This window comes from Platichthys flesus, chromosome 19 (assembly GCF_949316205.1).
Source record: "Platichthys flesus chromosome 19, fPlaFle2.1, whole genome shotgun sequence".
Taxonomy (NCBI): domain Eukaryota; kingdom Metazoa; phylum Chordata; class Actinopteri; order Pleuronectiformes; family Pleuronectidae; genus Platichthys; species Platichthys flesus.
In genome coordinates, this window is record NC_084963.1 from 12,860,199 (window position 1) to 12,881,494 (window position 21,296).

At 42.5% G+C, this 21,296-nt stretch overlaps 1 protein-coding gene across 1 annotated transcript; it reads left to right on the plus strand.

Annotated features, from left to right (window-relative positions):
* Nucleotides 1-6,649: 6,649 nt before the first annotated feature.
* Nucleotides 6,650-13,740, plus strand: zgc:73226 (uncharacterized protein LOC402792 homolog). The gene is made up of 6 exons (XM_062412331.1): nt 6,650-6,836; nt 9,762-9,912; nt 10,088-10,169; nt 10,760-10,833; nt 11,521-11,667; nt 12,987-13,740. The coding sequence occupies exons 1-6, from the start codon at nt 6,794-6,796 to the stop codon at nt 13,033-13,035; spliced, it is 546 nt and encodes a 181-aa protein (XP_062268315.1). The 5' UTR covers nt 6,650-6,793; the 3' UTR covers nt 13,036-13,740.
* Nucleotides 13,741-21,296: the final 7,556 nt, after the last annotated feature.

The following is a 21,296-nucleotide window of genomic DNA, read 5'->3' on the forward strand; positions in this document are numbered from 1 at the left end:
GTTGGAAATAAATCCGCTGTATTTACTGATATAATGAATACACTGAATACGTCGCTGATGGCATTATCATTGAAACTGCAACATCACTGGCGTCACTGTTTGTGTACATTTGGGCTCGAGAAGATGCTTACATGGATAATATGTGTTAATATGTAACCATGCTAGCCACATGGGTGTAGGGATGCAAATTCCAGTTCATCAGTCCACTACTTTAAGTCTATATTTAATCACCAAACCATTATTAGATTGATCACCCTGAAATGTGCAGACATTCCTAGTCTCCAGAGGATGTCTGCGATCACCTGACAATTTCTCTAGTGCCTCCATGAGGCTGATAATAGGGGTTTTGATGGAAATGTTTTGGCAGCTATTGAAACTGGTAAATTGGTAAACACACTCATGTGCCCCACAGGAAGATTTGCAAAACTGACGCACTTCTATCAGCCTCAGTTGTAATTGCTAATTACGAATTAGCAAGTGTTAAACTAATATGGTGACCAGTCAAACAAACTTCACTTTATATAACACCTTTCAAAATAATAAACTCAAAGTGCTTTACAGGTGATTGACAATATAGGATCAATTTATTAAGAATGAACACAAGGATTTCCAATTTAGAGACTAATGCATATAGCGGAGAAGACATGGATAACAAAAAGTCAACAAAAAAATTACATAAATGAATTAATCTAAGATAAATAATAATGCAAAACAAATGTAATAACTATCTAAAGTAGGTTAGTAACCAACTAATTTTACCTAAACTAACCTAAAGTAATAAATGAACCATTGACATGCTGTCATAGTCAATGTTAACATGTTGGCACCACTGTTCCAAGTAGAGTCACCCCAAGCTGATAGCATGGCTCTGCAATAAGTATCCGAGGGATCATCAGTATTTAATCCGTTTCCTTCAATCCCTTTTTCTCTGTTTCTGGCTTGGTGTTGTCCACATACTGTAACTCTTTCCCCTTCCTCTCACAATCTGTGATCACAACTGTAATCTGAAGGCTCCCTGCATACAGCCCATCAGATCATGTGGCCGCACAGTAACCGGGAGAACACCACAGAGTTTCACCGGCTCTCATTAATCAGCCTCCATGTCGGACCGGGCTGGTGAATTTTAAGCAGATCCTTTAATGTACACTCCGATCAAGTGATCAATCATAGCCGGAAACAAGGTTGTAGGAGAGTGGCCGTGTCTAATGCTGAGGTATACCGTGGTCATTACCTGAAAAGGCATTCTTTCGTTCATCCATGATGGATGAACGAGGTGGGCAGTCATTTGCCAGACCTGAGCGTAGCTGGCATCTCCCTCTCTGATCTGAGCCGGGCCCGGGACATTGTCAAAGATTATAAGTTGCTCTGATGGATGAGGGAACTTTTGCCGCTTTGTTTCTCGACCAAGCGGTGACTTTCGGTGTCTGCCCTCTTGTCTGAAAACAAGGCCGGGGGTCATGAGAGAAACGCTGCCTGGCAACGTAATAAATGGCTGAGAAGATGGGCTGTGAAGGTAGAGAGGTTTGTGGCCGCTGCCGTGCACCAGAAGGCACTCACAGTGCTTTGCATCAATCCTTAATGCTTGATCTGCTTGTCTGCTTCAAGTAAGTTTGACAAAGTGATTTACAGAAAAAGGTTAGAGCCTCTAAACCAGTTGTATTTTAATCAGCATGAAGATGTGACAGATCTAATTCTGTCGCCTGTAAGTAAACCTGCCTCTGGACATGCGGCATTGTGGAAGCTCTCTCCACTAGGTGGCGATGTTGTGCTTGAAGTGTTGCATGACAAAACCCTCCAAAAACGATTCAGCAAAGACAAGAGAATCTGTTTCCACTTAAAATGTTAAGCTCATTTGTCCCTGAGTGATTTAAGGTGCACTGCATTGATAATTACTGATAAGTTTCAGGGTCAATTAGGTGTATACGCCTCATGGAGAGCACTGTGTTTGCATGAGAGTGTAGCGTGTGCATCCTCCAGAGTCTCCCTTTGCTCTTGGCTGCATGAGTGAAATGCAGCACCGAGTCCGTGCACTGATGTCTTCAAGTGAAGCCACAGAAATGTATGAATCATCGGCCACAGGGCTCATCCAATACAGATGCAAACACTGAATTCTAAAACACACGCTCACTGTAGTTTTAATTAAAAAAAAGTGTTAAATGATAACACTGAGGTCTCCCATGTTCTGCAGGTATATGCTGCCGATAAGGTGATGACGAAGCAACCATGTCAAATCCTGATCTGCTCTGGTCCATTTCATTTGATGTTTTTAAGGCAAACATCAAACGGGGCTCTGCAGCCTATATCCAGCCTGGCACAGATTAAAAAGGTAGAGCCTTGCTGATATTCTCCAGAGTTAACTGAGCTAAACCCCAACCTAAGCATACCCTGATTACAATATACAGCTCTAATATCCATATTGTAAACATGGTTGGTAATGATATAACAGATGGACGCTTAATTATTTGGCTTTGGAACAGGCACACACACAAACAGCTGGTCGCCAAAAAAAGCTAAGCGCTGATGTTCTGCATGTCCATCTCTGGACTACACATGTGAAATCCTAAACACATTAGATATTTTTCATTTATTTCATATTTTTCAAAAGAGGTTACAGTGTTATATGTGTAACGGTGGTCACAAATTATTTCTTATCTATGAGGAAAGATTGAAATCATTAACGTATAGTCTGTTTGTAATCCCGTGTGATGACAATTTCTGTTTGCAGAAACATCATGAAGATGATTTGATTTAAGGGCAACCGTTTTAGTAGACATGTTTATCTGATTGATTATAGTGATGATTAAAACCTAATGGTCATGAAGTCATTCAAAATGACTGACTGGTGCCATGAAGAATTTGCTGATAATGATAATGCACACGAAGGAATGGATGTGTCAAGTGCAGAAAATAATACCAAGGTGACCTTCTTCTGCTGGAATTGAAATGAAATGAAATCGGGTGTTTTCTGTCAATCAATTGATTCAGAGCTTTATCCTGAAATACATCTTTTTACTGTCTTAGTGGATAACATGAGAAAATGACTTACATATCTGTAAATAAGACACTAAATGATTACAGATTCACATAGAGGTGCTTCATAGGTTATTATAAGCTTTTGATGGAGCCATGTAAGTTGTTTTGCTCTTCACTTTCTATTTGTGAAGCTAAGCTTACCAGCCTCGAAGACGAATCTCATAGTAAACGGATTGAACTTTTGAGTTGTGTTGATCTTCTCTAAGCCTCAAAATCAGTTGAAAGCAATCAAGGTGAAAAACAGCTTTAAAAATCACCACACATCTCCCACATCTAAAAACAATGGGGACTTCTTCAGCGATAAACAAACATTTAAGTTGCTCAAGTTCAGATTACGAACATCAGTCGTTTGAAAGTCAAAGAGCTCTATCAAAAGCAAAGAGGATGTTTTTTCTTTTTTGTCGAAATGAGACTGAATTTGTTCTTATCATCATCACTGTAACACACCGCTGACATTCAAGTTGACTTTTCAAACACTTCTTCTGCATGATGTTGCTGAACGTGACATGAAACAGCTGCACAAAGTGTGTGTGGGAAGAAAGGAGTGGCCTTTAAATGATCTCTGCCATCGACTCATAATCCCTCAATCTGATCAAATAAATGTGTGCGCTGAGTCTATAGCTCTGGTATTTGTCCCACTTGTTTCCTGAGCCAAGGAACCTGTCACTGCCCTCCTTTGTACAAGCAAAACAATATTTCCTGTTGACACTAACCCTATCATTATAGGTTACTATGCAACCTGATATGTCGAGGCATGAAATATGTGTACATGTATAACGACACATCATTTAACCTTTCTGACTATCTATCGTTCTCATGGTACTTTCACCCATAAAATCACAGTGTTAAAACTGCTGCAGACAACAAAGGATACCCAGTGTGGTTTGGTCTTTCCATTCACCACCGGTTGAGCAGTTTATAATATGTTTACTATTATGTGGACATTCATTATCTGGATACATTTTGTGGGGGTGTTTTTGACACTTGACCTTTCCTGAGAAAACACTATCAGGTCAAAATTAGCCTTGACAAACAATTTGAGATATGATTCTTCAAGTTAAAAGATAAATGGTCCCCTGTGAAATTAGCTGTGGTCATAGGTACACAGCGAAGCGATTAATCCAACCTCTCCTTTAGTTCAGCCGTTCAGAATATTCCAGAAGAAAACTTTAATCTAACTGGCAGGTTGTTATGAAATTTAATTATCACACTGACTGTGTGTAGGATCAGAGGAGATAAATATAATTACAATATAATTATTATTTTTGGATTCTATCAACTGCTGTTATGAAAACTGAAGCAAAGCTCGAGGCTGTCAGGGTTTTTGACTTTTTAGGTAATTTATCACATTTGTTAATGGAATCTCTCATTAAAGATAAATGTAATTAATAACAATAATAATAATAATTTAAAGATGGAAAATCATATATTTTAGTAATATTGCCAATATACATACATTAAAGCTCAGACATTTATGGTATGATCTTTAAAAACGTTCTTGTATGGAAACTGGCTGTTCTGTGCTACACCAATGTTTGCTTTTCCAATAGTAAACTTACAAAATAAGTCGTTTTTTACACACCATACAATTTGATATAAAATGTTATTCAGAACTTTTTAAATGTTGAGACTGTGATGGTAAACGCCATCTAAACATATGATAAAAGTATCCCGCTAAAAAAAGTCCATATTTGAACATGTGATCAGCAATTGCATGATATATTATAACACATCAACAGTTTGATATGTTCAGGGGCAGTGTTGTAAACGAGGAAAGGGAAGTTATTTGATTTGTGTCTTCGGAGGCTAATAGCTTCTGAGTGGTGTTTCTGTCGTCCTCCAGCAGACCATGAGCCCCACACGATAACAACGAGCCAACGTCTCTGACCGTCATCTGCACACACAACGGATCTATCACATTATCATCCAGCCCGTCCTGTCTTTCCACTCCGCCTGTTTCTTCAACACGATCTCACAAACCGGACAAAAACAAACACGCATAACTTGTACCGCTGCCAAGCTAATAAGTCTCCCCCCAGCCAACCTCTATGAACTCAATTCCAAGGCCATTACCCGCATTAGAACCTCAAATGGCCCAAGACATCCCTCACTCACTTAAACATAATGCCATCAGGACACTGATACAGGTCAGTAAGGTGCAACAGCTGCCCCCATCAGAAATAGCCTGGTACCTGCAGCCAAAGCAGCACTATGTAAGACATGCCACCACTAATCCAGCTCTCTACTGTCAGTCAGTGTTTCATGTTCATGACATGTCCTTAATTGTGACTGTTGCGGTTCTTATTGTTTAATGATGTGTACTGGGATAGGTGTTGGTCTGTTTGTATCACGGCACGTCTTTTGTAACTAACTAACTTAACCTCTCAAATAAATAATGTGACATCAACAGTGAGGTGCGAAGATGTTGTCTTATGTACAGTGGTGATTGTGTGACTTCTTGTATAATGCATGTTGTAAGACTGTTCTAAAAATTGTAATAAAACACTACTGATTAGCTAAAAGTTATACGTAAACGCCATAGATATTGTGATTCACAATATGTAAATGTTGTAAATTACAATACTGTGCAAAGACTTCATTGCAATATGTAAAGATTTGAAATCACCGTATTGTAAATAAACATTACAAATTGTACAGTTACAACATTGTACACTATCGTTATTTTTTACAATAATAATGATGTACAAAATACATTTTTTAAGTTCTTAATTAATATTTCAGAATTCTATTTGTGAAAAACAGGGGAAACTTTTTGGGAAACAAGTTTGTCTCGGTCTCACCTGCTGAGCTCGTGTTGTTTACCTCTTCCCTGCTGCCGACACGCGGGAGAGGGGCGGGAGGGGAGGAGGAATGAATGGATGGATGAGAGGAGAGGAGGGGGGGGGGGGGATTAACGCAGCGTCGGTGTCCGTTTTTAGGCTTCACAACAAACCCAGTGAGTGATTGAGAGAAAAAGCTCCTCACTGGCACAGTGAGCTCGTCCAGCACCTGCTCGTCCTCCTCGGTCAGTGTCAGCATCTCTGCGCGCTCCGCCTCCAGCCCCGCACAGCCCCCGGCCATCCAACATGTCTCTGTCCGGCTCACAGACACCCGAGGACGGACTCTACGGTGAGTGGTGGTGGTGCTGGTACACGGACCGGCTCTTTGTTTTGCTGTTTATTCAGTCAGTTATTAGGTCTCTTTAGGACGCCATAGATATTGTGATTCACAATATGTAAATGTTGTAAATTACAATACTGTGCAAAGACTTCATTGCAATATGTAAAGATTTGAAATCACCGTATTGTAAATAAACATTACAAATTGTACAGTTACAACATTGTACACTATCGTTATTTTTTACAATAATAATGATGTACAAAATACATTTTTTAAGTTCTTAATTAATATTTCAGAATTCTATTTGTGAAAAACAGGGGAAACTTTTTGGGAAACAAGTTTGTCTCGGTCTCACCTGCTGAGCTCGTGTTGTTTACCTCTTCCCTGCTGCCGACACGCGGGAGAGGGGCGGGAGGGGAGGAGGAATGAATGGATGGATGAGAGGAGAGGAGGGGGGGGGGGGGATTAACGCAGCGTCGGTGTCCGTTTTTAGGCTTCACAACAAACCCAGTGAGTGATTGAGAGAAAAAGCTCCTCACTGGCACAGTGAGCTCGTCCAGCACCTGCTCGTCCTCCTCGGTCAGTGTCAGCATCTCTGCGCGCTCCGCCTCCAGCCCCGCACAGCCCCCGGCCATCCAACATGTCTCTGTCCGGCTCACAGACACCCGAGGACGGACTCTACGGTGAGTGGTGGTGGTGCTGGTACACGGACCGGCTCTTTGTTTTGCTGTTTATTCAGTCAGTTATTAGGTCTCTTTAGGACGCAGGGCATCCTCACGTGTAGTGAACAGGGAGGGTGGTTAAAGCTGCCTGGTTGTGTGCGCGCACACAGATTCAAAGTCTAATTTCAGAGTGCAAATGTCAACAAACAACGGCAGCTTTGACCCTATGGATCAGTGTGTTTCCAGGTGTGATGGGAAGGTGTTCACCCACAGCTGCACGCACGCCTCTCCCAGTTTCAGTTTCAGGGCTGAGAGGAAAGTGTGACAGGATGTTACAGAGAGAAAGATGAGGAAGAAGAAGAAGAAGAAGAGGGAAGAGGCAGTTTCCTTTTTGCCATTGTTGTTGCCACTGACACCGTCATTGTGTAAACGGATTCCCTGACTCACCTGTTTGTATCTCTATAAACCAATTAGGCTGTGGAGATTTCCTGAAGCTTATAGCTCCACCGTGCATGTGTGTGCACAGAGGATGCTGGGCCTAACATGTGGAGCAATGTGAGGGGGGGGACACTCACTGAGGAACTGTGTGAGGATAACCAAGGGAGTTAGACTTCAAATTTAGAGTTTTACAAATCAGCACAGGGTTATCTATTCCAGTTCTATCAATACTGGACTATTTTAATATATAAAAACCTGTCCCTATAGGTTCCTAATCCCAGTTTCAGGCTTAATATATTAATGGAACATAATTTTCTGAACAGCCCAAACTGCACATTACTGGGAAAATTGGCAAATGTGGGTCATTTCCACAGTTTTCCAGCAGGCCTCTGAATGACCTTATTACCAAAACTCAGGTTTCCATCGGAATTAAGTTCAAATTTTAATCGAATTCCAGGAAAAGAATATGGAAAACCTTTGTCGTTTGTCTCTCTGTTGTTTGGTCACATTTTATTTTTGGTCCACGCGCATCTTTTCCACCTCAGGTTTTTAAAAGTGTAAAATGTAAAATGTGCATTAAAACGGATCAAGGCACCGTCATATTATTGCTTCAAACAGCAGAACATGTTGGTTTGTGATGACCATGCACTTTATCATATATATTGGAGGTACGATTTATAACATATATATCATGCCGTACTTAAATTGTTTAGGATACATTTAACTTGACCACGTGCAGAATAAACTCATCTTTATGGTACATGGTGCACACAAAAGACATTTCTCTTTTGATGTGGTTGAAATTTTTTTTTAATGTTACATCTTGAGAGACAACGAAAAAGAATATATAAAAATATGAGGTAGTTAAAATCTAAAGGCCCTCCTGTCGTCTCTTCCCTCCCTTCAACATAGAGAAAACACACAATAACCTCACAGCCTGATCACTTGTGTGCAGTCCCTAAAGTGGGAACGGGCATTCATAACAAACATTAATCTGTAGCGCAACAGCTCATTGAGTCTTTTAACATCCAGCTCTTGTCCACATTATATAAAGCTGATTTGGCAGAGTGGCACAGATGAATGTGCGTACGGGGGATTGCATCGCACAGAAACTGATTTAGCGCCGCAGAGCGTTGCCAGCCAGATAAGTCAGGCGGCGAGGCAGTTGTTATGTCATACCTCCCCTCTGTGGGAACACAACTAGGGCAATGGCAGAGTCCCCCCCCCCCCAAATCTGCCTCATCCAACCTCCCCTCCTCACCCTTTGTCCCCTCTTCTCTCCATCCCCGTCCCCACTGATTCCACCTCTTTCTGCAAACTGCTGGTGACGCTCGCACGGTGTCCTAAACCCAGTTATGACATGAAGATTAGAGAGATCAGACGAGAGGGGAAGGATATACAGATGAGGTGTTGATGTTTTGTAAATGTGTCAGATAGGGATACAGGCGGCGTGACGAGGGAGAAACAAGGGGAGCAGAGCAGAGGGTGAATGGCTAATCTCTTAACAGAAATAACATCTTACATAAGCAGGCATGCTGTCAGCCCGAGTTAGCCCTGCTCCACTGTTTGGCTGCTGAGTGTGGGCACGCCATACACACCAGCATGCATGTGTGTGCATGTGTAAATCTCTTCCTGCCCATGCACCCAATGACCCTCCATTCATGTGTCCATTCATTCATTTGCGGTCTGTGTTTTCAGGAGTCATCGATAAGAGAGGGAACAGACACTTGGTCTCTGTCTCTTCTCTGTATGGTACATACACATGTTTTTATACATGTGTGTTTGTGTGTGTGTGTGATGTCACTGTCCAGCTGCATTTCCATCCAGGAATTCAACATGTCCCCGGTCTGGTGTCATGTCAGGACATCGCTGGTGGTGCTGCTTGACCTATGACTCACCATATGCCAGCGCACAACACAAACCTGTCTACTCCACAACGAAGATACAACATTTATAAGAAGGCTTATTTCTTAATTTGGCAATGGAAACTGCATTTTTTTAAATAGTTCTGCTTATTCTTCTTTTTTTTAATGAATAGGAACTCAAAATACAGGATACAACAATCATTCATGCACAGACAATTTATTGCAGGTCGAATCATCAAAAAGAATATTTTTCATATAAAAAACTATGCTAGGTTTATCACACTTGAAAAGTTCATAAAATGTTATTACAATCTGGAAGGGATTATTAGCATTTTCTCAGATACTAATGTTTTATTTCTTCAGCAGATTGGATTTTAAAGCATTTAAAGCATTTTGTGATAGTTTGATTGCAGTGACAGATCTACTCTCAGCAGTGTGTCCTGTGATTAGAACAAAAACAAATATCGCACGCTCAATCAAAATGTAAATACACTTGTTTAAAATGCATAAATGTGTTTGCTTCCCTCGCACAATCACAGCTCGCTCGTCAGTTGAATGTATGTGTACGGAGTCCCGCTGGCTCCTGCCTCCCCTGCTTGTTGTGTCATCACAGACTCTGCTGCTCGTGTCGTTTGCTCGTCAGGCTCCTGGGTCGAGCTGGAGGAGCTGATCGCAGCCGTGAGCAGCAGGGAGAGTCTGACAGGGCCGCAGGACAGCATCTCCTCCGCCCTGCATGGGGAGCTGGAGAGGATCCTTCTGGAGGCGCAGCTGGAGTGTGAGAGGAGCAAAGACAGGTCGGTGTGGATGCTTTGGGTTTGGTTTGGGGGGGGGGGGGGGGGGGCTGTACTCAGTGGAGTTTTGTTTTCACAATGTGTGTTTATTTTCCCTGTTATTGTTTGCTGTGATAGTAATGTGGATTCATTCGGTTGCAGTGTGTGTCCAGATTGTAAAGGCCTGTTTGTTCCACAGTCCTCCGCAGGTGGGATCTCCACGGTCCACTGGTTCCCCGAGACCCAGCAGTGATCAGGACAGTGACTGTGTCACCATACAGGTATTCTTCTTCTCACACGTCATCCCAACACCACCCTCCTTTTTGTAATCTACAAATTATTCCTGCACAGTATTACTGAATGTGTTTATTCCGATTACCTGCTGCACACCCAACCAATTCGTACTATTTATTCCAGCACCGTTTAAAATCAACCTTCTCATGAGACATGAGGCTGTCTGGAAATCTATAATCTATATTATGGAACATTTATTTGAATTCATGAAGGGATGTATTTATTCAACAGAAAATGAAAGACTCATAGTTGATGCGTTCAAGTGTCCACTCACATCTTAGGGACGGTCCAACAAGTGTGTTTTTTTCTTATTATTGTGTCGTAACTGTGTTTGTGCAGATGCTTCTTGCTAAATGGTATTTAGAGATTTCCCCTAAAGGTTTCTGAGAAATATATTCAAACTCAAGATGAAAGTAAATGAAAGCATCAGCCATGCACATTTACTCCGGTACTCAACAAACAGACTCTATATAAAGATTGATACACATGCTCGACCAGTCACATCACAGTCTCCATCTTCCATATATCACTCTATTTCGTCTCATGCACATCCACTCATCCTTTACGTGTGTTGCAGGAGGACGTTGAGCGGCGGGTGGACACAGACTGGGTGTGGGATTGGTCCAGTAGACCTGAAAATATGCCACCAAAGTAAGACCAGCTCCGTCAAAGTCAATAATTACATTTTGTCTTGTATTCACGATGTCCCATGCATTGTAAGAGTGCTCCCAAAGATGTGTAATGGTTTAAAATGAAAATGTCTCTCTTGCCAAGAGATAGACGAGAAGATCAATACTACTCTGGTGGTTTTGAGCCAGAAAGAAGTTGCTTAGCTTCGCATAAAGACTGAAAAGAAGAGGGAAGGGGTTTAGAATGGCTCTGTCCAGGGTTCAAAATCCACATAGCACCTCTGGAACTCACAAATAAACATGTTGTGATAGTATGTATCATTTGTTAAAAAGTTAGTTGAAAAATCCGCTCTGTTTTATTTGCAAAACATTAAAAACTGTGAATTCATTGATCAGTTTGACAGCACATTCCAATGAGGTTTCTTTTTACCTTTGATTTTTGAGAAACACATGAATCATCCTCCTTTTTATTTACTCTGCCACACTAGATCTTTTAATCTCTTTGACAGGTAGTGCTTCTTAATGATCCCCGGCTCCGAGAACTCTGCTCCCTCGCTCACATTCCTACTCCTCTCTCTTGTGTTCTCATTATCTCTGTTTATTTTTTTCTCCTCTTTCTATCTTCCCTTTCCCCACACCTCTTATCTGTGGCTCCTTGTCGTCCTCTCTCTCCTCTCCTCTCCCTCTCTCTCTCTCGCTCTCTCTTCAGAGAGTTTGTGTTTCAGCACCCGAAGCAGCCGAGCTCCCTCAGTGTTAGGAAGACAGAGGTGATGAAGAGAGGACTCTTCTCCTCGGATGTTCTCCTCATCCTCGTTCCCTCGCTGCTGGCTTCACACCTGCTCACACTTGGAGTCGGGTGAGACATGTTAACACAAAGATAGACTCGTGTTGCGTTTATTAATACATTACCCGAAGCAAATTCATTACAGCTGGTAGAGTTTGCTCTATTTGAATTACTTTAAATGTGAGTCAAGCAATCAATGGAATTGTATATTAGCTCATATTCACAAATCCCAATTTGCCTCATGGGGCTTATTAAGGTGCAGCATCCTCTGCCCTTAACCCTTTCCCAGGATAGACAGTGTGATAGATGCCATCTGTAACGTTCATCGGCAAGATAAGATAATTTACAACACTCATGAGAAAAGACAGTCTAACAAAAATGGAACTGACACTAAAGCTACATTTTAGAGGCAAAAAGTTCAAAACACCCAGGCAGCATCACCAGTTTATGGTCAGATGTGGAGCAGATGTTCTTGTATTGCAGTATACAGCGGAGCTAGGTGGTCCTATAATAAAAATTGTCTGCTTTACTACTTGTTTGTTTTGTTTTAACGTACCTGAATCTTGGCCGATGTATTTGCTGTCTTTGCTGGAGGGTAACCTACAGCGGTGCTAAAATTAGTTTAAGCTCTAATTGCGTCCCTGACCATCTCCCACACACCGAGAACCAGTGGATGTATTAGTCGTAAACGGAACATATATAATGAAGTTAGTTAACGATTAATGAGGTGTTTCCTGGCCTTGGAAGTACTTCTCTGTTACCATGGATGTCTCACAGGAAGCGGATAATGGACTCACCTGGCATGTTGTTTAAGAAATGATTGTAGCTTCCAGGTTTTTCTTCTGCATTGGGAGTCTCACTCCACAAGCACGTTAATGTTGCCCCCAACATGCATGTTTCTGCTCAGCCTATAGCGCTTACATCATATCCTGAATATATATTAAGGTTGATTAAATGTCTCCACTTACGCTATCCAGAAGTTAAGCCAAAATATCCAGCGTAGGAAAGCTGCCATCCTGCACCGGTGACATCATTTGGAAACAATCACGACGTTTCACTTAGTTTTTATACCATCATTGCCAGAAAAAGGAACACAAGAAAATACATGAGTATGATAGGAACTTTATAAAAAGACAAAAAGCATCTGTGAGAAGGATTTATTCGACATGTTCTTTAGTCCCGACCTGCTCACAATAGAGGGCCTAATGACCTGTTCTGCAGCCACCCACCAGATGGCGATGCACGTGCTTTGGCCTCGCTTTTGTCATCTATCTTTACATACAGTACAGTCTAGCACCTCTGAGTGCTGTGCCTATGTACAATTGTATTTCTTAGGAGAGGTTTAGTGAAAGGTCAAAATGTAACAAAAGATTTTTCTTTCCTCTTTTTAGGATCTACATAGGAAAGCGACTGGCTGCTTCCACAACAAGCACGCTGTGATGTCACCTATAACAGTCTGGTCAATAAGGTCACAGTCCGCCCTCTCTACCGCACTAATTTGCCTCCTTCCTTCTTCGTCAAGGGGCAACCATAGGACCCTGTCTGTCTGTACCTCTGTCTCTGTTCAAATGCACCTGTGTCTTCCCAGCAGCACTCTGCCGGTCTGTCGTTCTGTCGGCCTTTCTGTCAGTATAAGCGTGTCGTAGGGCCCGAGGAGCGGATGGATGTCCACCAAAGTGTCAGTCTGAGGTCACTTTTACCCTCCCACAGAGTAACGCTGATCTCAACTAGCTAAAGTGTCATCACAGAGAAGAGATTGCCCCGATACAAGAAAAGAGAAGGAGAGTTTCATCCGGCTAGATCAATAAATCCCTTTGATAGGCGGAGATGAAAACAGTTGGTCGGGAGCAGTGTGCAATGTGTGCCGACAAAATGAGAAAGATAACATGTGGTAGCCTTTTCTCTCAACCTTTGAAAGAGCAAAATGTCTGTAATTTGTCAAAAGTAATGACCCTCTGTGAGACTGAGCCGCTGCGAGTGGTTCTGCGCCGCGATGGTTTATCTAATGTAGAGAGTTTTAGTTGGCCGAGTGATTGTACAGTAGGAGAAGCTCCGGTTGTGCTTTCCGTCCCATAAACCAATTAAATATTTGACCTCCGACAAAGACAATCATGATCCCATTAAACTTCACTCCTCAAAACCTTATTGTGCCTCTCGGGGTCTTTTATTCTCTCTCCTCCTGGCAGTGTTTGTCGCACACATGTTCACCTCGCTTGATAAATGCAGGGAAAGTGAAGCGTTTTCAGCCAGCAAAGCACAAAGATCTGCTGAAGTAAGCTCGGCCCAGTAATCCAGACTGTATGTGGACTGTATATATCGCTTTCGGGCTCTGGTTGTCTGGGCATGGTTTGCAGGTAGTCATAGGAAACAGAAAAGGGAAATATGTTTACAACCTAACGTGTTGTTAACAACATACACGTGAAACACAGCATCGGTTTAGAATTAATACCCTTTCCAGATGACGCGAATAATAATAAAGGTCTTTCTGTGGTGTGTGTTTTTTTACCTCCACCAGGGACGACGCGCCCTCTTGTCTGACTGAGGTCTTGCAGACATGCTATGACATCACAGCACCCTGTCTCTACCCATCTGTCTTTGTCATTCCCCACCTCACACAAGTCTTCCTTTTCTCTCTTTTTTTTAAACTAGCTGCTGCCTAGACCACTCAAGGATTTTGACATTTTATGGCTTTCCCGTAAAACCAGAAAACCCGTTTCCTCTTAACATCTCATGAAAATAGCTGGCCGGCATTTGGAGCGGCGGGTATGAGAAGCACACCGAGTTTTTTGGTGTTCCTTTCATGCTTTGCTGCTTCGGATGTAAGCGTGTCCCATTTGTCGTCCGGCCTGGCCGAGCCCAATGAGTTTATCAGCCATTAGCGGGGTGTTTGATGTGAGGGGTCCTGCTGAGCTTGTTAAGCTACTCCTAGACAACACCGAGCTGACGATGCAACAACAAGGCCGCCTTGGCACAGCACAAAACCACCTGGTTTCCATTCACAGACGACCACATGTTCCATGCTCACATGCGTGCAACCATATGGCTCGTACATATTTTGGCAACAGTCTTTCAGACGATGTAATGACAAATGATTTCACGTGATTAGGAAATGTGCGTTCATCATCTTTGAACGAGGTTTGATCTATTTTCGTTTCGCAACGTTGCAGTTTAAGTCTCGCTGAAATGGTTGACTTCCAACATATCATTTGTTTTTAGACTTTTGACCGCTATTTTGGTGATATCAACATTTAGCTCAGCAAAATGTTTAAGCAAGATATAGATGAGCAATGGATGAACCAAGCTGTCGTGTTTAAACACCAATCAAGGTTGACACATGGCTTCACTGGTTCCGCTTAGACCTACCGTGCTTTTATATTTGTGGTTTGGTTTGTTTATTAAACAAAAAACATAAGCTCTTTGGCAGAGGTAAGGAAACATTTGAAAACAAAGACTTTGATAAAACGCTAATCGGTACGACAGAAGGAAATTAGCAAGTTAAAGTGTAAATGCTGTTTTATTGAACAACCTACATTCACCAATAGAATCCTGTGATATGATCCTGATTGTCCTCATCCAACAAAAATGTCTTTCAAAAGTGGATTAGGCTGCTTGACATGTTCACCAACTTCCATTGTCTTATATTTCAGTAACTTTATGTCTCTAGCTGTTGCTCACCTTGTTGGATGAGCTTGGTGCATTATCGCTTTTACCACATCTGTTAATTGTAAGTGAGTTAAATTTAAACCATGATCAATAGAAAATCTAAGTTTTCAATAACTTGGATTATCTTACAAACATTGCATTTTGGCTTTATCCCGATTCAACCCCCATTCCTCACGTGCCCCTACCAGCCATTAACCCTCAGCTTGGGGCAAACACAGGTCACAGGTGGGAGAGGCTGTTGTAAATCACCACGCTCTCACAGAGTGTTATCCCCCGCTGCTGTGAACCTTGGTAAATTCTTCATAGCAGCGGACTGTGTGAAGATCCTCTCATCTGTTATATCCTCCCCGAAAGAAGGACAGTTACAGTCTTTAACGCCAGATGTGATTTTCCACAGACCTTTCAGATACGGCTGGAAACAGGGTGATAAGCCTGATTCTTGGTATTTGTTGTAACGAAAGAAAAGAAAAAGGAAAAAGAAAATCCTCATGCCTCGTCCCTTGTAACAGTCGAAGGCAAAGACCGACTGTGGAAGAAATCTATTCATTTTCTGGCCTGCACTTTGGAGATCGGACATCTGCCGCTCTGGGAAATGCATTATCTCCCGACTCCTATAGTGCGAGACAGGAAAGAGAGAGTCCAGTTTCAAAGAGGGTTGAATGTAACAAAGGAATTCAGTGAACCTGGCACGTTGTCTGCGGCGTAACACTCAGAAACAGGGTCACTTCTTTGGGCCTCCGTCTCAAGTAACCTCACTTTACCACATGTGCCCCCCCCCCCCCCCCCCCCGAACCACCTATCATTACGACAGAAGGCAATGATTTCACAATTCGTGTGACACTCAAAGAATAATGTTGCGTAATTGAGTGTGGAAGCAATCGCATGTATGAACTTATTGCATCTTAGGATGATTGATGGTAAATATTTAAATCAGCTTCAATAAATAGAGTTTGCAGGGGGAGACCACGGTGTCTCCTTTGATGTGATTTGACACTCGCTACACGACGAACGCCCCACCGGAAACACTTTCCCGGCAGATCCTTGCATCTTTCATACTCTGTCACTCTTGAGAACGCCGTGGCAAATTCCATAATGAGCCTCATATCTGACAAGGTGCGGTGCTGAGACGGAGAGAAACTACCTCCCGTGTGTGTGAGAGTGGGGAGTCTTTGTTTTCTTGTTATGCGCTCAAACACGTGCTTGTCATCTTGTATCTGCTGGGCCAAATTACAGAACCAGGAAGAGGCATTAATTGCTTCCATGTGCCGTCCTCTCTCTCTCCTCCTCTCGGTGCAGCCAGTCATGCTGGCGGAGCGGAGCGCAGACGCGGATGTGGATTGCACCGCGTCTGAACAAATGACCCAGTTTGCCCTCCCACTGCATGTGCCGTTTCCCACCGCATGCGTCGGACCTCTCCGGCCCAGACGTGCTCGCGGTCTCAAAGTGCCAGAAGTATGAAGGATTAATGAGAGCACCTGGAATACGACTCAAAGAAGCACAATGCAGCTCTGTTCCTCCCGCACAGGCCGCTCACCATTGTGTAGGCGAGCTCTGTCCACACTTGCCGAAGATTGTCGGACTCATGTTTTGCTACAAAGAACTCTTCACGAACAAGTTGTACAAATGAAAGAATTGGGATATATTCAACTTCGGGAGAAATGGGTGGGTTTTTATAATAGTTGCTGAGCAGAGGAACAGATCTCAAGCTTGTGGGGATGTTGAATAGCGTCAGAAGCCTCCTCCCTCCCTACCTTTCTGAAGTTCAGTGGCTGATTGTGTCCAATAATCACTGTTGTTACGGGTGGAGGGAGGAGATGGACCCAGGATGCAGAGGTTACAAACAAAAAGGTATTTAATATGAAAAAAAAGGCTTTAGGCAAGACAAAAACAAAGCAGGAACACTAAGAAATAACACTGGTGACAAGGCGCACGGAGAACAAGAAAGCAGGAGAAGCTGGTCGAGACAGCAGGAACAGACAAACCATATCTCACGACGTGTGGCAACGAATAAGAGAAACAACTAGTAACGAACCGACACGAGACAAAGGGAAACAGAGGCTTAAATACACAGAAGGAAGGCAGGGGCAATTACACACAGGTGAAACACATGAGGACTGGAGATGACAATCAAAGACAGGAAGTTAAGAACGAAACAACACACAAGGAAAGCGGGACTACAAAATAAAACAGGAATCAGAAAATACAAAGAGACTGAAATTAACAAACTAAAATGACAGGACATTACACTGCAGCTTTCCCACAATTTTTCAAACCAACTTCAGCTGTGTTTGATTCAGGGCACAGAGGTGAGAAAGAAGCCGGAGGTTGAATTTCTTGCTCAAGCCGCGTTAATTCACTCATCACACATTTTCTAAAAATAAACGCACATTATCCGACATTTGACGATCATCAACTGCCTTCCCCCGTCAGTGGGTGAGTCAGCCAGCTTTTCACCCCAGCTTAAAACTTGGTCCTTCGGAAAAAAACTATGAGCACATTTTGTTCCGCAGTGGTTGGAGAGCACATTGTACAAAACAGGGCGATGTGTCTAAAGCCATGCTAGTAGCTCTGTCAGGCTGCAATGCTAACGTGCCTGAGTAACAGGTAAAGTTAGCCAGTTTAGCATTTTAACAGGCTAACATTTGCTAATTGGCACAATGCAGTTGAAGCTGATGGGAAGTTAGTTTCGCAGGTATAGGAAATCCAAAATACCTGAATTGCCCCCCTGGTGGCTGGTTGAAGTACCAGTCAAAAATGCGTCCCCCTCCATGTTAGCAGGTGGGACATTTTGAAATCTAAAAAGTCACACACTAAATTTGTAAGGTTTTTAGGTTTGTTTTCATATGGGCAGATGTATATTTTTTCCGTTAAGTGCGATTTTATTTTAGTTATTTGATGCTATGACAAAAAGGTTGACAGCTAAGACTGAGTCGGGTTTGGTTTAAATACTAGTTCAAATTTAGTCGAAATCCAGCCAGTCGTTGAAGGAACATTTACATGAAACATAATGTTTGTGCTCAAGGAATACCCAAACTGAAGCCATTGGGGATCATCCTCTACAGATCATGAATCCAGATAAATTTCACAGCAGTCCATTGCGTAGGTGTTGAGATATTTCAATCAGGACTAATGTGGTGGCCTGAAACTAAAGCCGGCTGCTGGCTTAAACAAAGTAAGAGGAAAGAGAGAAAAGTCACATAATGGGAAAGGTTGCGTCGGGGGTGTTGGTGTGAAAAACTGAAAAACGCGATGTCCAGCCAAAGTGATGGTTTACCGTCATCAGTATGAGGTGTTGGTGAAACATGCATTAGGAAAGCGCTGGTGTGAGTGACTCAAGGAACAGCTGGACAGATTCAAATGGTCCGACTGTGAACTTACGGTTTATACATGACTAAACCATCAGGCCTGGCTTCGAACGGGGGCCTGTATTACGTAACCTTGCAAACTACTGTGAAATTGAGTCAGCCTCAAACCACTTTGTTGTTTTTAGAAATGATACGTCCCATCGCATCGAAGCTATTCTGGGAATGCCTCTATGCACCTTTCATCAATCTTCTCGTGTAATGGTCGTGTTATTCCAAGAAGGGAGCTCAGGTTCATATAACTGCTCCCACAACTGAGACTGAGTGATTTTACAGAGAGATATGAAGGTAAGTAATTCAGTATGGTAAATGAAACTGAAAAATGTAATTTTCCAAAGGTGGTTTCAAAGGATTAGAAAAACACAAAGGCCCAGACTAATGACATTCAACTCAAATTTGCATTTCTATATTGCATTTCTATATTGCATTGCATTAACTGCAGAGTAAAAGTTCGAATTCATTTTGTATCGATAACATTTAATGTTTCGTTTGTATTCAAGCCTTCTACGCTGTGTCATTTCCAGGGAAGTCGACAGCTTTATCCACCATGACACCCCAATTTGGCAGGAGAGTTTTCAGTCTGAATATGCTGCAGGATTTGGGTCCATTTATTAAGCGCCTGCCTCGAGTTCAAAGTTATACAGTCTGTCTAACACCAGAAATTCAGGCCATTTAATAGTGTAATTTGGGCTTTGGAGTGACTTCTCACTGCCAGACCGGGGCGATGTATTTGATAGATGCCGCAGATTTTACGAGGTGTTGGGTTAGACCCCTCTGACTTGCTGACTGGATGCTGTTATGTAACTTTATCAGGTAAGATGGCGCAGAGCTTGTAACACATCGCATCCCACGGAGTAATGAGGCGATCAGGGCAGGAGCGGAGAGACGTATGCTCACCTCCAGCTGCGGTTTTATAAGTCTGTGTCCATTCCTCAAATACTATGCGTCTGATGTAAGTCGTTTTATGAAAGAACATCTTATCAACTGTAACCTTCTTTGATCCGGAGAAGCTGCAGTTTGTTTGACATGAAACATTTACCCACACATTCATTATCCGGTAAAACATTTCTTTAAATTATGCCAGAAAATATTAAATGGATGAAAAAATGTGTACTATTTGTGTACCAAGAGACAAAAGTGGTCTAAAATGAGCATGATTGACATAACATAATGAATATATATCATATTTTTATCATAATGAATTAAACTATTGAGTAACACTATTATTCAGGCATCGCTTATCCCTTGAGGAGAGGAGCCAATCCCAGTTGACATTGAGCGGAAGGAGGTCACCAAGGTGTCCCAAGACCTACATACAGAAACAAACAACCATTCACACTCACACCCATTTCCAAATGAACCTAGAGTAACCCCAATCTGCATGTTTTGGGAATTTGGAGATAGAGCGGGTCGTGCACTAAGCAGAAGGTTCCGTTAAATCTCAGTCTCCCCATTCTGCATGCCGAAGTGTCCTGGGGCAAGAATCCCAAATTTCTCCTGAGGAATTATGAGAAACTACTGCACATGGATCCACTGTATGGACGTGTGAGTGAGAGGTCATCAAGACTACAGAAGCTCTACAGACCATTCAGCATTTACTGTGGGAACAAGCCAGCTCCAAACTATTACATACTTTTTACGGCAAAGCGTGCAAACATTTCTGCACTCCACACCACGTCACTGACAGACAAATCCAATGAACACGAAAAATGATCTCACAAGAACCCGCCAATGTGTTTCAAATCAATTTCAAATGTAGAGTTTAGTTGAAGGAGGTGGATTGACAAAAAAAGCCAAACACATTTAAAGAATGAATTTCCTCTGTAGGCGGATTCCTTGAGAATAAACACCATTTATAAAATATTTGTGGGTATGTTTTTTTCTTTCTTGGATTACAATAATCTTTGTGTTGTTATTAATGCGCCACATGTTTCCTATTATGCACCTCTGATCCTTCAGTAGGCCTTGTTTTCATTTTCGGCACAATGGTTTTGAAAAGCATTAACCTCTACGTTCTGATGTTATTTGAAGCATAAAGCCTGATTGTCGGGTCGGCTGTGTGTAGCATGGTAACACAGTACATTTGGTTGTTGTTGGGGCAACAGCAATGCCATAATCGTTGTTGTCTGCTCTCGGCTAACCATGTGAGTATCAGAGTCACAGGATTCGGTCATATCAGTATCGCTGAATAAAAATAGTCAGGAGATGGTGTCAGACACATTTGGGGATTTGGTTTTTATCTCAGAGCCAGCTGCAGCGCTCACTGTCTGACCTCATCGACCGCACTGTGATGTGATTCAGCCTAGGTCCACGATCCAGCCGGCTGATGTGGTGGTACTGAGCTCTCTGCCGCAGCTGCTGACCACGCACGGAGGTCTGTGGGACTCGTCGTGCTCCAGGACCAGAAAAAAACGCCTGCGAAGGATCAGTCTGAAAACCAATCAGATGGCAGATAAAACTCTGGGAGACCGTATCAGTGCACGGCGAATGAACGGAGCAGTGTTGTACAGACTAACCGCAAGGAACACCTGTGGTAGCTGTTTGGAAACTATGACTCATGTGCTTCTTGTTTCTATACAGCTTTGTTTACTTTTCTAACCAGGAAACATCTTTAATACCGATGTTTTTCTTTGTGCTCATCAAAGTTACTCGCCCACAGAAAATAGCCCGCTTGGC

Excerpts from the sequence above, each read along its gene's own strand:
- zgc:73226 (XM_062412331.1), top strand. The coding sequence starts at position 6,794 with ATGTCTCTGTCCGGCTCACAGACACCCGAGGACGGACTCTACG. Across the intron at positions 9,913-10,087 it reads TGTGAGAGGAGCAAAGACAG|TCCTCCGCAGGTGGGATCTC; the intron begins GTCGGTGTGGAT and ends TTTGTTCCACAG. Across the intron at positions 10,834-11,520 it reads CCTGAAAATATGCCACCAAA|AGAGTTTGTGTTTCAGCACC; the intron begins GTAAGACCAGCT and ends CTCTCTCTTCAG.